This window comes from Xenopus laevis, chromosome 5L, assembly GCF_017654675.1.
Source record: "Xenopus laevis strain J_2021 chromosome 5L, Xenopus_laevis_v10.1, whole genome shotgun sequence".
Taxonomy (NCBI): Eukaryota; Metazoa; Chordata; class Amphibia; order Anura; family Pipidae; genus Xenopus; species Xenopus laevis.
The window spans coordinates 136,779,561-136,802,416 of record NC_054379.1 but is presented as its reverse complement, the minus strand read 5'-3'; the positions used below and the strand labels follow the sequence as shown (position 1 = coordinate 136,802,416).

The window sequence follows — 22,856 nt, the reverse complement described above, 5'->3', positions numbered from 1 at the left end:
TATGCGCCTGGCCTAGATGGAAAGCCTTATATTGTTTGTTATAACCATATTTTGAGTGTTGCTAAATGTGTGTAATTGATGGGCTGGATCACATTCCAATTATAGTTGAGTAATTAGAGATTTTTCGCCTCATCCTCCTATTAATCCACATGGGTGGGTAAGTGCCTTTCTCTTGTTCCCGTGCATTTTGAGCTTTCCACTGACTGCGCATCGGAAACTCGCCCCCCGCCCATTCTACGCGACCGGCTTCCTTTCACTCCCCATTTCAAACAGTTCTATGACAATTATTCTGTATTTCCAGAAATGTCTGGGAGGGTTTTTTTTTTAAGGATGAAGTGATGAAAGACTGGCAGAGAGGCTTTTGAAGTGTTCCAGTGTGAGCTAATGGTTGTCTGCGAGGTAGGGAGCTGCAGAATGGTGGATGAGGTCATGGAAATCAATTGCAAATGCAATTTGTGATATAATAGAGAAGCCGAGCCCTGAGTTACGGGTCATATTTATGGATCCCAGGAGCGGCTAATTATTAATGCTTCTATAATTCCACTATGTTTTAGGTAATGAAATAAAAAAGGCTAAGGAGTCAATCCATAAATGAAAGAGAGAGAGGGACAAGTTGGCCTTGCGAGAGGTGTCTCTGGACAGAGAGACATCTGTGCCATTTCATATCCGTGACTTGCTGTCTAGGATTTTCTGGATCAATGTATTTCACTGGAAATTGCAAACAGAACGAGGTATTCATACAGTGAGACTGTTTTATTAATGAGAGACTCTCCTGAGGACCATTAAGTGCAGAGGCTGAAATGATGGGATTTTAATAGGCAAGCTCTCTAATAATAAGCGAATTCTAATAACTGATTATAGTTTGGCTTCTTAGGTACAAAAGGTAATGATCTTGGGTAGGGTTGCTTTATAGTAAGGCAATTTTAGTGATAATAGAACAAGTCTTTGTGTGTGTGAAATATTAAATTATGGTGTATCTTAACAGTGAAAGCAATGGCTCGGGTGCAAGAAATGGGCAGCGTGGGGTATGATAGAAGGTTTAAGGGACAAAGAGGCTGTTTTCATGTGACTCAGCTAAGGATTCATCAAATCCACTACTGTGGGATTCGGCCAAATCATGAAAGATCATGAACGATTCAGCCGAATACAGTTCAATTTGCAAATTAGTGCAAGGAAGTAATAAATTAGTTTCAATAAAATTAGATTTAAAAAAATTACCATCCTTGTTTGTGTAATGAAAATTCACATCATTTTTAGGATTGGATTAGGTTCAGCCAGGCACTTGGATGGACTTGATGAATCCCTGTACTCAACCACAGAGGTAGGGAGCAAGAATGGTTTCAGGTCTACGACAGCAAATACATTTTCACCTTAGATCTCAATCTAACTGATCTTCAAGCTTGGCTTTCAGATGTATCAGGAGAGAAAATGCCATCCTCCTCAATTCTCATTCTAACTGGCCTTCAGGCTGAGCCCCTTCTTCCTACAGTGCCAATGCCAGAGTTTGGGGACCACTGCTTTAGGAGGTGTTACTTCATAGGCAGAGAGAATAATAAAGATTTAACAAGCCTCTTCAAAACTTCATCAATATAAGTATATGATTATAATGCACAAAAGCCTTGTAAATGATATCCTTATGAACGGTGAGTACTGATGTCATCAGTTATAAACAGTGAGTGGTGATGTCATTTCTGTCACATGACTCACTGAATCTTGTGTACAAAGGGCTGGATAAGGTCAAAACGTCGCTTTGCTTGAGGCACAAATAAAAAAAATTCACGAAATTGGAGTGCTGCTGAAATACCTTCTTCAATATGGACTAGACCTGAGCAGACAGAGTCACAGTCGGCACCCTGACGCTATAAAAAGCGGTGAGAGTGTTTGTGCAGCACTACTTTGTTTTTGTGGGAAAATATGTTTTTGTGCAAAACATGGGGATATAAATCTCTCCTGTTGGGAGTTGCCTATTGGTAGCTTCCTTAAACCATCATTTCAATTCCTCTTGAGTGCTTTTTCCCGGGTTCACTTAGCACAGCTGACTAGCTCCTAGTGAATAGCATACTATATGCATCCATAGGATTGAAGTTGGATTGAATTGCTAATATTAAACAAAAGAAGTTAGCGATGACAGTTCTTCTTGTTAATGAGATGGGTTTGGCCCCTCGCTAGACAATGCTGCCGTATATACGTTGATTTTCTGTGCTTAAGCCATAGACAGAAACGCGTGGGTAAGGCTTCATGTCAATACTTATACACTAGACTTTGGATCCCATTCAAAATGGCCTTCAATCGATCCTCAATGCATTATTTTTAATCATCTGCACAGTTCCCCTAACCCCAACACTAGCTAATTTACTCGCCTGACCTCTTTATTTGGCATTGTCATACAGAATCCCTCCCTCCTTCTGCATAAAAAAAAAAGAACATTTCCTTCCTGTTCTTTGTCAGGTCAGTGCCTATTCTATAATATCATTCGCTCTTTTGTATCGGAGAGGGCCAAGTTCAAGTGAAAACGCCGTATACAATAAACGCTCCTCTCCCTCCGGGCCCCCTCTTGCCTGTTATTTATGTTGTGAGAAGACGACAATGCACTGTCGTCTGGAGAGAGAACATTCCATGGGAACACAGCACGTTGCTACTCGAAGACTTTCAAATTGGAAACAAAAGCCATTAACCAGTTTTTACTCTTCCGCCAATCAGCTGTATACGGAGTCACCCCTTAAAGTCATGTGACCTTAAATATATTCATAAAATTAAATAAGGGGCAGATTTAAAGAAATGATGAATTCCTATGGCATAATTAGAAGCCCATTTATCAGTGAGTGCAAGTAGAGTTCACCATATAATAGATACACTTCTTAATATTCCATAGGAATGAGTAGGAAGTGGATGAAATGCGCCTCTTTAGGAATCAGAATATGCAAGTTGCTCTACCTTGGAGCCTATGAAGCTTCGGAGCCTTGTACAATAGTATGATTTCACTTCCATGCTTAATTACACATACCAGGGTGTCCTTAATTGATTGCTACCCAATTAAAAGCAATTCTCTTTTCTGTTTATGTTGATAGACTCAAAACAATTGTCTCTGCTGCTTTACCTGTCCCTCTGGGACTTACTTCTTGTTAACAGTTCTTGGAAACTTGGAAACACGCAGTCGTACGAAAAGGAAACAGCACAGACTAATGCTTGTGTATCGATAGATTGATATGAACACATCAATAGTTACAGTTCATCTGCAGAGGGACTATAGTCTGGCCAGGAGGCTCGGCCAGATATATTACATATATATATATAGGAGCTTGGCTGTCATACTATTTGCCTCACCAGATTCACTTGTCACACACTACAATAACTGGATGCGATAATAAAGATATAAATGTGCACTTTAGACTTTTTTGATTCAAACCTCCTTTGAACATTTGATCAGGGTCCCCCTAAATTATAGCAATATATAGTTACAGTATAAATGTACAGTATTCTCCCCAGTAAATTTTAATTCCAAGGTTGGGTGAAAATGGGTGAAAAATACACTTTACACCTTAAACCTGCTGGTGGTTATTCAAGTACAGTATACAGTGCAAGGTCTATTTGTGGAGTCCTATTGTACAGTCCTACATGTGCCTGTAAACAGTTATCTATTAAAGGGGTGGTTCGCCTTTTAGTTAACTTTTAGTATCTTATAGAATTGCTAATTCTAAGCAGCTTTCAATTAGTTATCATTATTTATTTATTTTATAGTTTTAAAACTATATGCCTTCTTCTTCTGACTCTTTTCCAGCTTTCAATTGGGGTTCACTAACCCCATCCAAAAAACAAAGGCTCCGTTAGGCTACAAATGTTGCTGTTTTTTATTACTCATCTTTCTTTTCAGTCCCTATCCTATTCATATTCAAGTCTCTTATTCATATCAAAATATGGTCACTAGGGTAATTTGGACTCTAGCAATCAGTTGGCTGAAATTGCAGACTGGAGAGCTGCTGAAGGTAAAGCTAAATAATCCGAAAACCCACCTGCTCCCCAGCGCCGGATTTCAATGAGGGGCGCCCCTAGGCCGCGCGGTCCTAGCGCCCACCTCACCTCCCCTTCCCAGTGCGCCGGCGAAAAAACGCCGGCGCAGCTGCTGTAATTGAATGGGGACGCACACGTCCCCATAATGCGGCTGGGCGGCATGCCGTCCCTATTTTTTTGCCGCCCTAGGCCCGGGCCTATGCGGCCTTGCCACAAATCCGGGCCTGCTGCTCCCTCATGCTTGTGTGGTGATGCAAAGGTGGGAATTGACAAAAATTGCCAGCACACATCCTACAGGACAGTGATCCCAACCAGTGGCTTGTGAGCATCATGTTGATTACCAACCCCATGGATGTTGCTCCCAGTGCTTAGTTTTGAATTTCTGGCTTGGAGGCAAGTTTTGGTTGAATAAACAGAGCCTCCTTTAGACTGCCAGACCATATAGGGGCTACCAAATAGCCAATCACAGCCCTTATTTGGCACCCCCAGGTAATTTCATGCTTGTGTTGCTCTCTAACGCTTTTTACATTTAAATGTGGCTCCCAGGTAAAAAAAGGTTGGGGATCTCTGCTACAGGACGTCCATTTCACTTACCCAGAACCAAAACTAGGGGTTGGCACCCCCGTAATTCCAGCCCTGATGAAGGAAAAAAAAGTCCAGGGCAGGCTTAAGGAGCATAAGAGTTGAGCAGCTGGGCAGAAGGAAGAATGCTGTATAAATATATATATTTCATAACAAATATTTGAAAACATTATGGTATTGGCCATAAAAGCTTATTGAGAAGAGCACCAAAGTGCAAAATACACGTTTCAGATGCAATTCACCATGTTTTCTCCCACAATCCCAGTATCTCAACAGTTGCATCTGCTGCAATTGCGCGCTAATGATAATTGCCATACGTGTTTTTGTTAATTCGAAGCAAATTGCAGCTACTGATGCATCATTAACACCATTAGCAAGTGATTCACGTAACGCAATTTGGTAATTACAGGGTCAATAGTGCTCTAGTCATCAGAGCAGGCTGGGCAAATTGGCATTTTCTCCAAATTTCAGTCTAACTGGTCTTTGTTATGGGTATTGGAACCACTGTGTCCACTATAGTGATCCTTCAGTATACAGCCTAATAAATGGTCAAAGCTGGTATTATAAAGAGAGTGCCATTATTATGAGGGTGACATTTATTTGAAACCATAAAGTAGGTATAAAGAAGGGGCGTCCCAGTATTGTAAATGAAAGATGCGGCATTCTTTAAAAAAGGAGTATATTCCCCTTTAATCAATAGTATTAAAGATCTAAAGGTCAAATGGGGTGGGCTGACGAATGCCATGTTGCTAGAATAAATTTATCTCTTATCTCTGACCTAACATTTCATTAGGGTTTAATAACCTCCCGGTGTAATGATATTGTGCTGAGTTCTCCTGCCGATACCGACGGTAGGGAAGATTTTATACTGGATCAAAGGGCACCGTAGATAACTGCCCCCGATAATGTGTGAGGGACAAGGGCCGCTCTGGGTTTGATTTTTTGCCAATTGACAAAGAAATTCTATAGCGCTGGAGAGAGAACGAATGTCTTTGTGATGACAAACTGTCTGAAGGGAAATTAAAATCAACACAACTCTGTAGGTGGATTTAATTAAACGGGGAGAAAATGCATGTGCTCCATTTAAGCAGCAAAATGAACCTTAATCACCGAGCAAACCTACAGTGTAAGTATAAAGCAATTAGAGTGAGAATATATATATATATATATATATATATATATATATATATATATATATATATAGGCCACACTGGAGGGGAATATATAGCATGCCTATCAGAGTTGGAAGGGTTACATTCCCTGCCGAGGTACCGAAAATAACGATGTAGCCTTCTAGGCATCAGAATAATGTTATACCTTACTTCTCTCTTGCCAACGCTGCCGAACTTAGTGGTGCAGATATTCCAATAGATCATGTTTTCAAGAGGCAAACTGAATTAACATGATCATGTCCTATGAAGACGTCAGTAGAGCCCATGAGCAATCTAGGGCTCAGAAATATCCTTCAGGGGTCCATAATGTCCTTCAAGAGTCATCCTCAGTCTGTAGACCTCCCCTTGGACAGTATAATCTTATGCTATAGGTAGGATGCTTAATGAAATCAGGCTATACATCACTCTGTGCCAAGACAGAAAATGTTCATTTTTTTTAATAAATTGATCAAAACAAATGTGAAATGTGTAGCCAAACCCCTCCAGAGAAAGTTGGCAGCTTATTACCTGCATATGGGGGTCTCCTGATGGAAGGTGAAGTCTCCTTACTGTAGTGTCTGGGGTTCCTCACCTGCCTCTCAGGATCATTAACAAATAAGGGTGGCGTTGGATCAAAACTCTCCTATTTTTGAAATGATTGCTCTGCTGATTTTTTTTAAAAAAAACTGTAGGAAATCTGTATGCAAGAAACTAACACAGGGGCTCTAATATGGACACAAATTGATTCCTTTCCATGCTAGTAATTGTGTTTTCCCTTTAAAATCCATTAGATCATGCCGGGGCATCATGCAGTATTCATTAGTCACGGGCTGAATCCTGATAAATATTATTGAGATGACACATGGAGTCATATGTCAGATGAGTGAGAAATGATACTGTAAGAGGTTTTTCAAGGATTAATTGAAAAGTCAATGTAGAAATGACTAGGCTTAAAGGACCAGTAACAAAAATTAAATTGTGGAAAAAATTTTGTTTCTTTTTAATGAAAATAAAACACAAAGACAGTTTTAACTTTTAAATCGCAAAGCTGTTATGAAGAAATTACTTACCGATTCTCTGCATTCTTCAGAAACAGCGACAGAGCGACAATCCATCCTGCAGCACTCGATTTCTCCTCCCATCGAGCACCGCACAATGGATCGTCACCCTGTCGCCGTTTCTGAAGAGGAGCGCATGCAGAGAAGTAATTTCTTAAAAAGAAACAAATTTTAAAAATCTTTATGTTACTGATCCTTTAAGCCTCAAGACCCCGGCCAAAAGCCCCGTCAGATATCAGGTGCCATTTCAGAGTAGCACGCAGGCAAAGCTTTTGGTTGCAAAACCGGAGGATTTAGACCCTGTGTCTGTACCATGATGGTGGACAGAGATCCAAAAGTATTTTCTGAGACTGTCTCAGCAAATTCAGGAGACTAGGTAAATGGATTGAAATGAGAACAGAAACTGTATCCAGCTAGTCATGTGCCTGGTACATTATGGTACTAGGTTTAGCAGAAACCTTTTTAATGTCCTATTGTACTACACAGAGTTACCCCAATGTTTGTAGTATGAATCGATTATCTGGCTGGCTGACACTCTATACTAGAAGGACATTCCAGAGATCTTGATGCCTCACTTGTCTTCTTCATTTGCCAAGGCCTGGTTTTATATTCAGGAATATCACTCTGATCTAGGGATCAGGATTCTATGCTTAATAGTGAATTTCAAAGTAATATACTGCATTTCCTTGGGTTCCAGACCCTGTTGAAAGACTTTGTAGAACTGTCAGAAATTTCCCTTGTCCCATCATGATGTTGAGCTGTATGGAGTTCACCTTGTCTGGGGCCCCTGTCGCAGCTTAAAGAGAGGGATAAAATAAAAGTTAATTTACTTTATTGCTGTGGTGTTCTACTTTTTAGGCAATAATCCAGAGTTCCATATACATTTTTTGTCTCAAAAAAGTGAAATAGGTAAAAAAAATCATACACAGTGGTCACATCCCAAAAAGGGCCCCCAGTCCACGGGCCATATGATTTGGTAACGTCAAACCAAAGCAAAAGTTGGGAGAGACTTACTGTTACTTGAAACAGAGGAGCCCAAATAATATATAAAAAAGTAGAAAATCTTTTTTTAGGACATAATTACTCCTGACGCATTTTGTGCTAAGGGTGGGCACTTACTTATAGGCTGTTGGTCTCCCCTCTGCACAATCCTTTTTATAGGGGGGATAATGACCAATACAATTTACATACATGACATCACACAATGCCTTATCCAATACAAGTCAATACATGGTATTAAACCATATATTACATCACACATAAGTAATCCAATTAAGGAAAATAAGAGAGGGGAGGGAGGGATAAAGAAGGGGGGAGAGAAGGGGAGGCATTTTTTCATGTAATTAGAGTCACTAGAAAAAGTGAATTCCTTAATTGGATTACATATGTGTGATGTAATGTATACAATACATTCCTATTGGTTTATTACCATGTATTGACCTTTACTTGTATTGGATAAGGCATTGTGTGACTTGTGTGACTTGTGTGACTTGTGTGACTTGTGTGACTTTTGCTTTTGTTTGACGTTATAAAATAAAAGTTTACAATTATCTTGATATTAAAAACAAGTGGTTGTGAGACCCAACAGGACTGAGGTCTACATCAACACAAAGGTGGCGTACAGGGTCGGACTGGCCTGCCGGGAAAAAACCCAGTGGGCCCAGGCATTGGTGGGCCCTAGGCCCTCTAGTTGCATGATTAGTATTATGTTCCAGAGGAGCCAATTGCTCAGTATCCAGCGATGCAGCGCCGGCCCAGACCTGCTACATAGAGCCTGACCTCCTCCACTCCTGACCTCCGTCCCCCCTGACCGATTGCATAAAAATGACGGTGTGAGACAGGTATGCGCCGGCGAGTGGGGTTTTCAACTGGGAAGGGTGATTTGCGACTGGGGAAGTGGCCCTTGGGGGTCACGGGGGCCCTGATGCGGCAGCCCCGGTGGGCCCTTATCGCCCAGTCCAACCCTGGGGGGGGGAAGTGAAATTGGAGGAACCCTTTTTTCAGTTGTGTGAATTCAGAAGTTTTGATGTTTGCATCACTTTCATAGATTTGGAGAACCTTCAGCAAAGCTCACAAATTTGGCATATAACCTCTTATGAAAAAAATAGAGTTGATGTCATTTTCTTGATGTTATTAATACTATTTGTCTTGGTTCATAATGTCAAATTCATAAAAATGGAATTGTCAGAAATACCGTTTCTCCAATATTTTGGTAAAATGATCTCAAACTGGCATCAAAATGTTTGTGAATTTGTCATTAGATGATTTTGTGACGTAAACATGTTTCTCCAATTTTGTCATAATATAATTTTCTTAATCCATATAAGATTATGAGAGTGAATATTATGTAGGACTCTTATCAGCTGGAAACACATATAAATCGTTTTTTTTCTTCTTTGTGTTCTTCTATACAGGAGAGCATCTGAGGATCTGTCCTCAAGGTTACACCTGCTGCACCTCAGAGATGGAGGAGAACTTTGCCAATATAAGCAGACTGGAGTTTGAATCCAAACTGAGGGAATCCAGTGCTTCTATTCAGAGGCTGCTCACTACACAGCACAGGAACTTTGACAGTAAGAACCTACTGCATGCAACACTTATTAGCTTTTAGGAAGGTCAATCCTGTTCCTGCAGAGGCAAAAGCCAAGATGGACCGTATTCATATATTTCCACATATGATTTGTTAAATAATGTAAAAAAGCATTGTGGTATCTCCAGAGCAGAGTTTCCTATCCTATAGGTTGGGACCCAAATATGAATTCCTGTGTTGTTCACGATGGGTCTCCACAATCTCCCTGAATACAGTAAAATGTCCTTCTACAATAGAAAATAATAAATAAAAATAAAAAAAAAATACACAACTTTTGGGTCAGAAAGTGTAATTTGCAGCTTAATTTGGGGCCCCTGCCATAAAAATCTTAAGAAACACTATTCTAGAACAGGTTTATTTTATATAACATTATATTAAGGTGATGTAATTTAAGGTGCAAAGTTTGCAACAAGTCTAGGAACCCAATCAGGGGTCCGGGTATCACCCCTAGCGAGTCACCAGTCTGAAACCAAAAGTATGAATGGTCGCAATTAGGGATGTCGCGGACTGTTCGCCGGCGAACTTGTTCGCGCGAACATCGACCGTTCGCGTCCGCCGAATGTTCGCGAACGTAACGCAACGTTCGCCAATTTGGGTTCGCCTTAGCTGGCGCTTTTTTTTGCCATTTCTCCCCCAGACCAGCAGATACATGGCAGCCAATCAGGAAGCTCTCCCTCCTGGACCACCCCCACACCCCCTGGACCACTCCCCTTCCATATATAAACTGAAGCCCTGCAGCCTTTTTTCATTCTGCCTGTGTGTGCTTGGAAGAGCTAGTGAAGGGAGAGAGCTGTTAGTGATTTGAGGGACAGTTGATAGTAACTTTGCTGGCTAGTAATCTACTTGATACTGCTCTGTATTGTAGGGACAGAACTCTGCAGGGATTTGAGGGACATTTTAGGTAAGGTAGCTTTGCTGGCTAGTAATCTACCTTCTACTGCAGTGCTCTGTATGTAGCTGCTGTGGGCAGCTGTCTGTCCTGCTGCTGATCTTTCATCTGCATCTGTTCTTCAAACCACTGCCACCTAGCTGTGTGAGCTTTTTCACATTCTGTCTAAATATCAATAATAATACCGTCTCCAGAAACACCACCTGAGTGACGTAGTGTGATTTCTGCCCTTTACAGCACAAAACGCAGCGCTGTGTCAACAATGGATTTTTTAGAAACATATTTGCCCTTGATCCCCCTCTGGCATGCCACTGTCCAGGTCGTTGCACCCTTTAAACAACTTTAAAATCATTTTTCTGGCCAGAAATGTCTTTTCTAGCTTTTAAAATTCGCCTTCCCATTGAAGTCTATGGGGTTCGCAACGTTCGCGAACCGTTCGCATTTTGGTCTGGACGTTCGCGAACATGTTCGCGAACGTTTTTTCCTACGTTCGCTACATCCCTAGTCGCAATGGGTTACTAGACCTGGTGCAGTCAGACTTTGAGACTTTTATTACATTACATTATGCTTCCATAAGAGAGGTGTCCTGCCGTAATCTCTCCTGTCTTCTTGTACATCAGCCAGCTGAGGAAGGTCTTGCTAGTTTTGTCTTTACAAAACAGTTATATATGGCAGATAAATCAAGTTTCAGCAACTGACCCATCACACTCATCTCAGAATTGCTCCTGATTTCTTCTCTAGGTTACTTCCAGGACTTGCTGAATACATCAGAGCGGGTTCTTCAAGAAAGCTTCCCTAGCCAATATGGAGATCTTTATAGCCAAAATAGCAAAATATTCAAAGACTTGTACTCAGAACTGCGTCAGTATTACAGAGGCTCCGGAATTAACCTGGAAGAAGCCTTGACGGAATTCTGGAGCCGCCTGCTGGAGCGTGTGTTCAAGGCACAGCACACACAGTACTCCTTTTCAGAAGAGTACATGGACTGTTTAGTGAAGCAATATGAGCAGCTCAAGCCCTTTGGGGACACCCCACGAGAGGTGAAGCTAAAAGCAGCCCGAGCATTTATTGCAGCCCGTTCCTTTGTGCAAGGACTCAATGCTGCTGCTGATGTTGTCAGGAAAGCCAATCAGGTAAGTCACCAAAGTCTGTAGCAATCTATGCTACAAAATTGGGCTATTGACTTATTTATTCGCACCTGAGTTTCATATAACAGATCCCATATTTGTAGCTCCAACAGCTACCTGGAATCATGAATAACCACATAATCATGCAACTAGTCATATGTAAGTTCTTTTATTAACCTAGTAATGCTTAACAAAAAGTTGTACAGTTATGGGATCCATTATACAGAAACCCGTTATCCAGAAAGTTCAGAATTATGTAAAGGCCGTCTCTCATAGATTCCATTGTAATCAAATAATCCAAATTTTTAAAAATTATTTCCTTTTTCTCTGTAATAATAAAACAATACCTTGTACTTGATGGAAGCAAAACCAGCCTATTGGGGTTATTTCATGTTTATATGATTTTCTAGTAGTCTTAAGGTGTGAACAACCAAATTATGGAAAGCCCCGTTATCCGGAAAGACCCAGGTCCCAAGCATTCTGGTTAATAGGTCCTATACCTGTATATGTATAGGTAGATTATATGGCCAAAAGCATGTGCCTACCTCTTCTAATTATTGCAAGTTGCTATGTAAGTCACAGCCAGGGGTTAGACTTGGCCGGCGGGACACCAGGAAAGAAAAACTATGGGCCCCACCAACCAAGGCCTGCCTGCCATCTGGGAACTGTGGGTGCTTTGCTATACCCACCACCCCCAATCTTAACTAAAAAGAGAAGGGAAAAGGTATGGGGTGAGCACACACTCAAGGTGAAGGGGTGGTGGTGCTGGCTTGCAGTACAGAGGACCTAGCGACTGGGGTGAAGGGCCCTGAGGTGGCATCTCCTGTGAGCTCCACACACCCCAGTATGACACTGGTCACAGCCATTGTCGTGACACAGATGCCACTACATCAGACAATTACATTCTTGACAATTCTGTGCTTCCTACTTTGTGGCAACAGCTTGGGGAAGGTTCTTCCCTGTGTCTAACCAACAATGGCCCCATGCACAAATTAAGGCCCATACAGAATAGGTTTGCTGAGATGGAAGATGGAGTGGAAGAATTAGACAAGATTGCACTGAGCCCCGATCTCAACCCAACACCCAACCCAATCCTGACAAAAAAGTAGTGGTTGTTATAGCAGCAAAGCGAGAAGTTGCATAGTTTTCATGCTATTCTGACATTATTTCCTCTGCAGTTCCTTAAATCTGTAAGGTGTCAGTATGTGTATATGCAGCCACCCTGTTCTCTCGTCCTGTTGGAAGACACATCTAGTGTTGAGCATACTTGCTTCCAATTGGCTCCTACTGCACATGGAGGACTGCGCATTAGGAGACCAACCGGATTACTTAAAACAGGGCTGTCCAACTGGCGGCCAGTGGGCCGTGGCCCCCCACATGAAAGTCTGCCTGCTGTGTCTGTTTACCACGTGTAAACTTTAAAAGGTTTCACTACAGAGATTAACAGGTTCCTGCATTGTTTAAACCTCAAATTCAGACTGTAATTCCCTGTATTGTTCACATGTGTGATCCTCCCTGCATTGTTCACACCTGTGACACCTTTATTGTTCACACCCCTAAAACCCTGAACTGTTCACACCTGAGACCCAGACTGAAACTGCCCACATTGTTCAACTGTTCACACCTTATTAAAGTTGTGCTCACCACTAATTTTTAAAACCATTAGGCGGGGGTGCAATGAGGGTGTGACCACAAAATACATATAGTCAACTACAAGAAGTCCTCTGCACTCAACCCATTATCAATATATTTAAGACAGAGACATTTTGTGCATACTGCTACTGAAAAATGCCTTAATGAATCAGATAAAATTGAGCATAGGACTGGCCAGATATGGGATGACTTTGACGTAGTTGGCATCTTAAATATATTGCAATATATGGACAAACAATCCCTGTTTTGTTTAAAGGGTAAGGCATTTTTTAGTAGCAGTATGCACAAAATGTCTCTGTCTTAAATATATTGATAATGGGTTGAGTGCAGAGGACCTCGGTACCACAGAAGTTGGACAGTACTGACTTAAAAAATGAAGCAGGGGCTGGTTGAGGCTGCCTGCTGGAGTGGAGGACATTGGATTGTTTATCTTAATACATATAAATATGTATTGTAATCCCATGTACATGACTATACATCACCATCAACTTTTCTCAACCTAGCTTTTATGCCTTTTCAGTTTGTAGTTTTATACAAAAATATAAGACGCAGCCATATAGGTGTCTGGTGATGCACTTCCTCTATGAAAGCAAAAGAGTTACTGTACATTTCCCCCATACTCTTTACCAAATGCCACAGGTTATTTGAAGGGTTGAACTTGATGGACATGTCTTTTTATCTGTATACCCTACCATGGAAATATAATCGAGTCTCCTCAGGACATCAGGTTACCCTACTGTACCTTTTTTGACATCACTGACTGGCAGATTGCTTGAAACTGTCATTGGCAGCTCTCTATTCTGTAGGAGAATCAGTTTTATTGGTTGGTTTATAGGCCATTTCCCTGACACTCTGGGGGAAAGGCTGTTGAAAGTGTAAATGTGTTTGATGGATCAGACATGGAAATATGCAGCAAGCTCTACTTCTCTGTGTCTCGGGCTCTGTTAGGAACACAATGCTAACCCATGTCTGACCTCCGCTGCCAATCATTATTATAGGGCACATTGGCAGTGAAGAACACATATGAACATATTCCTATTTACAATGGCACCCTGTTAAAAGGACCATGCCCAGGGTCATGTCTCACTGAAACAAAGGAACTTTCAGAAATACCCCCAACCTTTCTCCGTCTTCCACCGACCCCAGGAGATTTCCCCTTGCTTCCAGCAAGGGGAAATAAGGTGCAAGGACAGCGAGTTGGCATCATAAAAAATAACTGTATTATACAGGTACCCATACCTGTTATCCAGAAAACTCTGAATCACGGAAAGGCTGTCTCCCATTTTATCCAAATAATCCACATTTTTAAAAATGATTTCCTTTTTCTCTATAATAATAAAACAGTAGCTTGTACTTGATTCAAACTAAGATATAATTAATCCTTATTGGAAGCAAAACCAGCCTATTGGGTTTATTTAATGTTTACATGATTGTCTAGTAGATTTAGGATATGGGCACACGGGCAGATTAGGGGAGATTTAGTCGCCTGGTGACGAAACGCCTCTTCCGCGGGGCGACAATCTCCCTTGAACTGCCTTCTTCAGCCTGCTTGAATGAGATAACACCAGCGCAATGCACTCTCGGCTCTTCAATTTCCAAAAGCAACTTCGGGCAATTTCGGAAATCGATTCGCCACGAGTGCATTGCGCTGGCGTTTTCTCATTGAAGCAGGTGGAAGGCAGGAAGAAGGCAGTTCAGGGAGAGGCGATTAGTCTCCCTGAATCTGCCCATCTGCCCCTACCCTTAAGGTATGAAGATCCAGATTAGAAAGATCCTTTATCTGGGAAACCCCAGATCCCCATACCTGTACCTTTTTTTGCAGTACAGGTGTGGAACCTGTTATCCAGAATGCTCAGGGATCTTTCCATAATTTGGATCTTCATACCTTATATCTGATAAACCTATTTAAACCTTAAATAACCCCAATAGGTTGGTTTTGCCTCCAATAAGGATTAATTATATCTTAGTTTGGATCAAGTACTAGGTACGTTTTTATCATTACAAATAAGAAGGAAATCATTTTTAAAAATGTGAATTATTTGATTAAAATTGAGTCTTTGGGAGATGGCCTTCCTGTAATTTGGAGCTTTCTGGATAACTGGTTTCTGGATAAAAGATCCCATACCTTGCCATTTGATGATTGTAAGCCCATGCTTTCTCTGATCATGGCAACTGGGCACATTTGGCTTGTTTATGGCAGGGGTGCAGTGAGCATGATGTTGCTCCTGGGGAGCACTTGTTAGAGAGAGACAGGCAGATAGAAGAGCTCACATTTCACAGGGGTTTGTCGCAAGAACCTGACAGAGGAGGTTAGTTAATGACGGCTTCCACCCACCGGAGAGAGAGAGAGAGATGAGTCAGTGCAGATAAAAAGAGGGGGGGGGGATACAGTAAAATACATCTTCAGTATTCCACTGAATTCCCCAGGCCTTTGCTTTCATAACACAAACGCTCTACTGTACTCATTTAATCCACTGTCTCTTTAAAGGGGAATACACTGTATTTTTTTCTATTCTCTGGCATTGGCAAATGTTCATTACAGATTACATAAGGCTTGTTTAACTTTAACAATAGATACAATTCAAACCCAGTACCCGGAGGAACCATTGTGAAACTGTATAATTCACAAAAAAAAAGCTTCACTCTAAGTGAATAGATTATGGGAATGGGAGGCTCCTGCTTGACAGGAGATTTCATTTCTCTGCTCCATTACATTCTATACTCATGCCAAGTGCACCTCTCATATCTCTGCCTCATTCTAAATGACACTAATGTACAGAGGCTGTCGTGCCGCACTGCAAATGAGTCTAAACAGTTAGACTTAACTAGGAATCTCTAACAGCACAGGGAAGGCTTGTAGCGCCCTCTGCTGGTGAATCTCATTTGTTCTTTAGTAAATAGACAGTAGTACCAAAGCCAAGGGGGGCCTATTTTCTGAAATTTGAATTTTTATCGCTCTGTTTCCAGGCATGTAACCCGAAGCTAACTTTACTGAAATAGAAAATAGTCTTAGAAATAGAATGGAAAGGTCATTCTTTAGTAATGAGGCCCCATGTATTTTTCTTATCTCTCAATGGTTAAACGTGATAATAATTAGGATTCAAGAAAATGGCTGGTTTTCTATATGTATCCACCATGCATATACAACCTAAACAGGTATGGGACCTGTTATCCAGAATTCTGAGGACCTGGGGTTTTCCGTAAGTCTCGTTAAAAATCATTTAAACAATAAATAAACCTAATAGGCTGGTTTTGCCTCCAACATGGATTAATTATATTAGTTGGGAGCAAGTACAAGCTACTGTTTTATTATTACAGAGAAAAAGAAAATTCTTTTTAAAAAATTGAATTATTTGATGAAAATAGAGTCTATGGGAGATGGCCTTCCTGTAATTCTCAGCTTTCTCATACCTGTACTACAGATTGGACCGTCTGCCACATTTCTTCTCTCCCCTCTTTCCCTGTCTTCACTCTGGTTCCATCACATTGTGGTTTTTCTAGTCTTCTGTGTTGAAGGTCTCCTCAGGTCACAGGGCCCTCCTGCTATTGTACAACGAGGCCGCAACCCTAATTCACCCTGACTACATTGAATAACAGCCAGCTATACCCTCCCTGCTCAGCCTCAAGCCCTGGGCACCTTCCAACTCCCATTTCTCTTTTTAGATCCACATTAAGACTGTCGAGTTACAGTAAGGAGAGGTGGCCTATGTTCTGCTATATAGTTATTAAAAATTAAAATGTATTGTATATTAATAGTCTGTGTTCCCTTAAATGAGATGTAAAGCCTAAAAATGATTATGACTGTGCTGTATTTTATATATTGAACTGTAGTTACCTCTGTACAAGCCCAAAGTTTCAGCAGTTCTGGCAGTAATAATCCAGGCCTTCAAAATTGTCCACAGCAGCTCCCCATCTAGGATGATTTCTTGTGTGCCAGTGGCACTGCACATGCTCAGTAAGCTCTGGGCTGCTGTTGAGAAGTCAAGTCAATCTGAAAGCAACACATTAGCAGAAAGGCATAGAAACTGATGCTACAGGGCTAATTATTCATTAACTCCGGTAGGACACGTCTATCAAGTTCAACCTTTTATACTGTTTTGTGAGTCAGCCCCTAAACACTAGTAAGTGACAGCAGCACAGAGCATGTGCAGTGAATCAGTCTAAAGGAAGATGGGGAACTACTGGGGCATCTTCAGAGGCACAGATTTTCACTGCTAAAGGGCTGCGGTGGTCATGGGCTGGAAGAGAACCCTAAAATATAAGGTATAGCATCACTAGCCTAATGTTTTGTTAAAATGTAGCCTATAGAAACAATTTTGGCAATAAAATGAAATTTGTTTAAAGGGGAAGTGTGATTTTCTTCAGTTTCTAACAGCAATATTGGTAAACTACAGTGTTTGTCTGTCTTCCCACAGGTTCCCATGAGCACAGAGTGCGCACGTGCCACCATGAAGCTCATGTACTGTCCTCACTGCCGCGGCCATTCCAGCATAAAGCTTTGTGGTAACTACTGCTGGAACGTCATGCGCGGTTGTCTGGCCAACCAGGCAGATCTGGACTCAGAATGGAGAAACCTTATTGGTGAGGCGCTACATGACCCTCTTGCTTCTTTCAATGACAGAATGAGCTAGACTCTGCCCTTGAGTTTGAGCACACACTGCCTCTCCTCACATTCGCCTGTCCTTTTCTTCTTCGCAGAGTCACTGCTGCTGGTGGCTGACAAGTTTACTGGGTCTTCCAATGTGGAGAATATTGTGGGGGCGATCCACACCAAGATTTCGGAGGCAATTACTCACATGCAGGAAAACAAGGAACTCCTAACAAACAAGGTAAGAGTCCAACAAATTCTTATTTGGATTCTCTGTGCTAATGATGGAAAGAAACAGGAGATATGCTAAAATGAAATATTGATTGAGGTATCACTATACCCTCCAGAGGGCACAGTAAAGCCCTTACAAGGCAGATTGGTCCATGGCCTGGACAGGCTGAGATAAGGTCATACATTCCCCTTTTATATCTGAGAAAGGCCTATCTATAAAAGCTCATGAGGCATTTGGTGGGTGCTGAGAATTTTGACCTGTAGGGTAACAGTTAAGAGATCACTAATGATAGTGGACCCCATCATCTTCACTACCACCCACTCACGACGTTCACCCACCCACACCTACCTGTCTAGTTTAGGACCTGCAGGTTCTGTTTGACAGAAAATTACTGGAAAATCATTTTGTGTTCCCATGTTGAGCACTTGGTTGTCCCCTACAAAGGACTGGGTAGCAGTGTTGAAAATAAAGCATGTCCAACCTTTAGAAAGTAGGACACTTCTGATTTGCAGACTTTCTATTATCAGGTACTTGCCTACAGATTACTGTTAAAGAGGTGGTTCACCTTTAAAGGAAAACTATACCCCCAAAACAATGTAGGTCTCTGTAAAAAGATATTGCATAAAACAGCTCATATGTAAAATCCTGCTTCATGTAAATAAACCATTTTCATAATAATATACTTTTCTAGTAGTATGTGCCATTGGGTAATCATAAATAGAAAATTACCATTTTAAAAAATAAGGGCCGCCCCCTGGGATTGTAGGATTCACTGTACTCACAAACATACCAACAAACCATACATGTAAGGTCACATGAGCCAATTAACAGACAGAGTTGTGTCTTTTGCTTCCTCACTTCTTCCTGTTACAGTTAGTGTTGTAGTATTTCTGGTCAGGTGATCTTTGAGGCAGCACAGATAGAGTCACGAAATGGTGGCTCAAGGCAAGAGATGTAAAAGGACAATATTTACTTAAATATATATTCCAGTTTGGTAAGATTCTTTAATATGCCACTTAATATAATATGAACTATCTGTTGCTTAAATGTTCAATTTGGGGGTATAGTTTTCCTTTAAGTTAACTTTTAGCATGTTATAGAATGGCTTATTGTAAGCAACTTTTCAGTTCGCCTTGATTATTTCTTTTTTTTTATTTCTTTTTTTATATTTTTTGAATTATTTGACTTCTTCTGGCCCTTTCCAGCTTTCAAATGGGGGTCACTTAATGATAGTTCATTTAGAAAAAGGCCATGTTCATTTCTGTATGTAGCTGAGCGATGAATTGTCTCCCACCAGGTATTTAAAGTCTGCGGGAATCCAAAAAAGACCAACAAAGGTTCCAAATCTGAGGAGAGGAGACGGAAAGGCAAGGCTACTCAGGAAGAAAAATCTGCTGTTGCCACAATGGACAACCTGGTTTGTGCTGAATCTCCTGCTGTTTTTCTTTAATGTGTTCGTGTTAGGGGAGCGATGTGGGAAGGCTTTTTTTTTTGGTATTGTGATGGTACAGGCAGCTTTTCCAGCAGTATAATCTGCAATAAATTCAGAATGTAAAACATGTAGCATAGTGCAGCTCTTGGGTTGATGCAGGTGGGAAAGGGCAGGGGGCCTAACACTTAAAAATAGTTTGGGGGCTTTAGTGCTGGCATTCAGTCCTCTGGAACCCCCACTGTAGAAAAGCTGCATCCATAGGGAGACCCAGATAAGCAGGACCTGCCTTATGTTCCTAGCAGCACAACTGGATCCCTACTGTTCACACAGGGAAATCAATAAAAAAAAGATCAACAAGACAACATTAGGGAGACTTCCCTGCCCTGCACATCTCATGGTCCAGTAACTCTTCAGACAGCCTTCTGTCAGTCATTCTGCCAAGGAGATAATGAATTCATTGCACATCGCTGCCTGATAACAGCACGGCCCTGTCCATTTATTCTGAAATTGATTTGCTGTATAAATATTGATATGGGGGAAACAGCCCATTATATCAAAACAATAAATCAGAGGAGCCCTTTATTGTTGGTCTGACAGTAAGGTTGTTACATTAGAAATGGGACAGCAACAAACCTAGTCATGTCTAGAATCAAGGGCACATAAGGAAGCTGGCATTGCAGGAACGCCTGCCATTAGAAATGAGAAGGAAGGGTCATGGGGCTATTCACCTTGAGTGTGTAAGCCATAATCCATATCCATAATCCATATTGTGTCTGCCTGCTGCTTGTGCATAAGCAATCTGCATAATTGTATCAACCTTTCCAAGAGTGGCCCATTCTACTTAAAATAAATGATGGTCATAGACTGGGATTCAATAAATCCCAAATATAGGGCTAGATTCAATTCCATTAGAAAACATTATTTTTATGGTTTATCCTGTGAACACTTATGGGTGAGATTCAATCTGAGGACAAAAACTTTTTTAATACTTTTTTTGCCATAGCCTTCAATAGAGTTTTCATGTGATAAATAGTGAATAAAGTTGTTTTTCTCAATGAATAGCATCTGTCTCTATGGGAAAATCTGGAATTGAATTACGAGAAAAAGTTTTCTTATCAAATTGAAAATTTAGCCAATAGTGTCATATGTCGGATAATTAATTAAATTGCCCATGGGAGGCTCTTATACACTGAAATGTCAATACCCCAGCAAACAGCAAACTAAGAGACAACATCTATATACAAGTTATCTGCACTTGAGGGATATATATTGTTCTAAACCTCTGCTCACCTAAATTAAGTACCAAAGCCCTTCTTACAGAAGCTATGGTAAAATGACTAAGGTATTGATTGCACAGGAGGTTGGAATAAAGAAGACTTCTCAATGGCCAACCACTCTCCTAGATCATCTGTGTATGGATGGAGGAGCAACATTATTACCATGTGACTATGCTTTTCTGGGAAGATATACCAGCCTCTGTGACTCTATGATCCTTCTGAACTATTAATAACAGTTACATTAACCAGTTGTAGCAGCCAACCCTAGTTCTGTTGCACTACCCAAGCCATTGAATTCCACCAGTATTTGCTGTATAGCACTCTAACATAAATTAAAGTGGGCCCAGTTATTGAATTAAAAAATACAAATTATTCATTGACATACCAGTTAAAATTTTACACCATTTGTTATGTGATCCCACCAATATATAGTGCATTGATCACCAACCAGTGGCTCTCGAGCAACATTCTGCTCACCAACCCCATGGATGTAGCTCCCAGTGACCTCAAAGCAGGTACTTATAAGTGTGTACTAAAGTTTTCAGAGCCTCCTATAGGCTGCCGGTCCACACAGGGGCTACCAAATGGCCAATCACAGCACTTACATAGCACATTTTATGCTTGTGTTGCTCCTCAACTCTTTTTACATCTGAATGTGGATCCAGGGTAAAAAAAAAAAAAGGTTGCAGACCCCCAATATAATGCATAATACATTAAGTTTTCCTATTTCTTAGAGGAAACAAATACAGTCACATCCCTCTGTACTTAACTGACCCATGATTGGCCAGTGCTCCCCTTAGTATAACAAGTGTTGGACCTTGTTGGGCCCTCTATCCCCTGCATCCTCAGCACAGTCATTGGGTCTTTTATCTCTATATTTAGGCTACTGGTCTGCTGGTCTGTTTGCTAACTGCAGTCATGATTGTTCCTTTACACACATATCACCTTCCTTGTACTAATGAACTCCTGTTCTTTCATTCTAATATCCCTAACCATAGTTGGAACTGCTGTCTGCAATGTTCTTAAATAAGATAATACTAAACATCTGTATAATATATATCCATGATGATATCATCACTTGTAATTGGTGCTTTAGTTTTGTCTCCTCTGTTGTAACATATGAAGATATTAGAAGTCACCTTAGAGTCCCATGTATTGAAGCACTCAGCTTATGAGCTTGTACTTTGCTATGGTCAAGGTTCTCCATGATGACTTGTAATATCTATATATTTTACAGTGGGATCTTATAACAATAGAAATAAACTTCTGTGCATAATACTGTTTGTTTTGTTGTTAGATTTCAGATGTGAAAGGAATACTGAGTGATATTCAAGATTACTGGGTTACTCTACCAAGTTTATTCTGCACAGAAAAGGTGACTGCTGGCCCTGGAAACGAAGACAAGTGCTGGAATGGAATAACTAAGGGCAGGTAAGAGATCTGGGGGCTGCAGTGGCATTAGTCTTGATTTACTACCACACGTTATAAACCATAATCATACTGATGTTTATCATAGTACAGGTATGGGTTCTGTTATCCAGGAAAGTTCTGAAGTACAGGAATGCCATCTCCCATAGACTCCATTTTAAGGAAATAATTAGAGTGTTTTGAAATTATTTCATTTTTCTCTGTACTTATAACACAGGACCTTGTACTTTATCCCATCTAAGATATAATCAATCCTTATTGGAGGCAAGACATGCCTATTGGGTTTATTTAAAGGGACTGTTCACCTTTAAATTAACATTAAGTAGGTTTTAGAGTGTGATATTCAGAGACAATTTGCAATTGGTTATCATTTTTATAGAGTTATTTTGCTTTTTTATTCAGCAGCTCTCCAGTTTGTAATTTCAGCAATCTGTTAACTAGAGTCCAAATTACCCTATTGATTTGAATAAGAGACTGGAATGTGCAGCAATAACAATACATTTGTAGCCTTACAGAACGTTCGTTTTTTAGATGGGGTCAGTGACCCCCATTTGAAAGCTGGAAAGAGTCAGAAGAAGAAGAAAGCAAATATTAAAAAAACTATAAAAAGACAAAATGAAGGCCAGTTGAAAAGTTGCTTAGAATTAGCCATTCTATAACATACTAAAGTTAAGGTAAACATGAACCGTTAATGTTAAATTATTTTTCAGCAGATTTAAGGTATGGAGATCCAGATTACCAAGAGACCCTCTTTCTGGAATACCTCAGGTCCTGAGCATTGGATAATAGGCTAATGCAGCTTTTGGGTATCCCTATAAATCGGTAGTCCACCCATGCCTGT

General features: G+C 40.8%; 1 protein-coding gene across 1 annotated transcript in view; it reads left to right on the top strand.

The window, feature by feature from the left end:
* The window catches only part of gpc1.L (glypican 1 L homeolog), a 48,788-nt gene that overhangs the window by 22,923 nt on the left and 3,009 nt on the right, over nucleotides 1-22,856 (top strand). Inside the window, exons 2-7 of the mRNA XM_018263912.2 lie at nucleotides 9,214-9,372; nucleotides 11,020-11,411; nucleotides 17,474-17,639; nucleotides 17,757-17,887; nucleotides 19,176-19,295; nucleotides 21,885-22,018. Of these exons, the coding sequence (XP_018119401.1) occupies nucleotides 9,214-9,372; nucleotides 11,020-11,411; nucleotides 17,474-17,639; nucleotides 17,757-17,887; nucleotides 19,176-19,295; nucleotides 21,885-22,018 (1,102 nt within the window). The remainder of the gene's footprint in view (nucleotides 1-9,213; nucleotides 9,373-11,019; nucleotides 11,412-17,473; nucleotides 17,640-17,756; nucleotides 17,888-19,175; nucleotides 19,296-21,884; nucleotides 22,019-22,856) is intronic.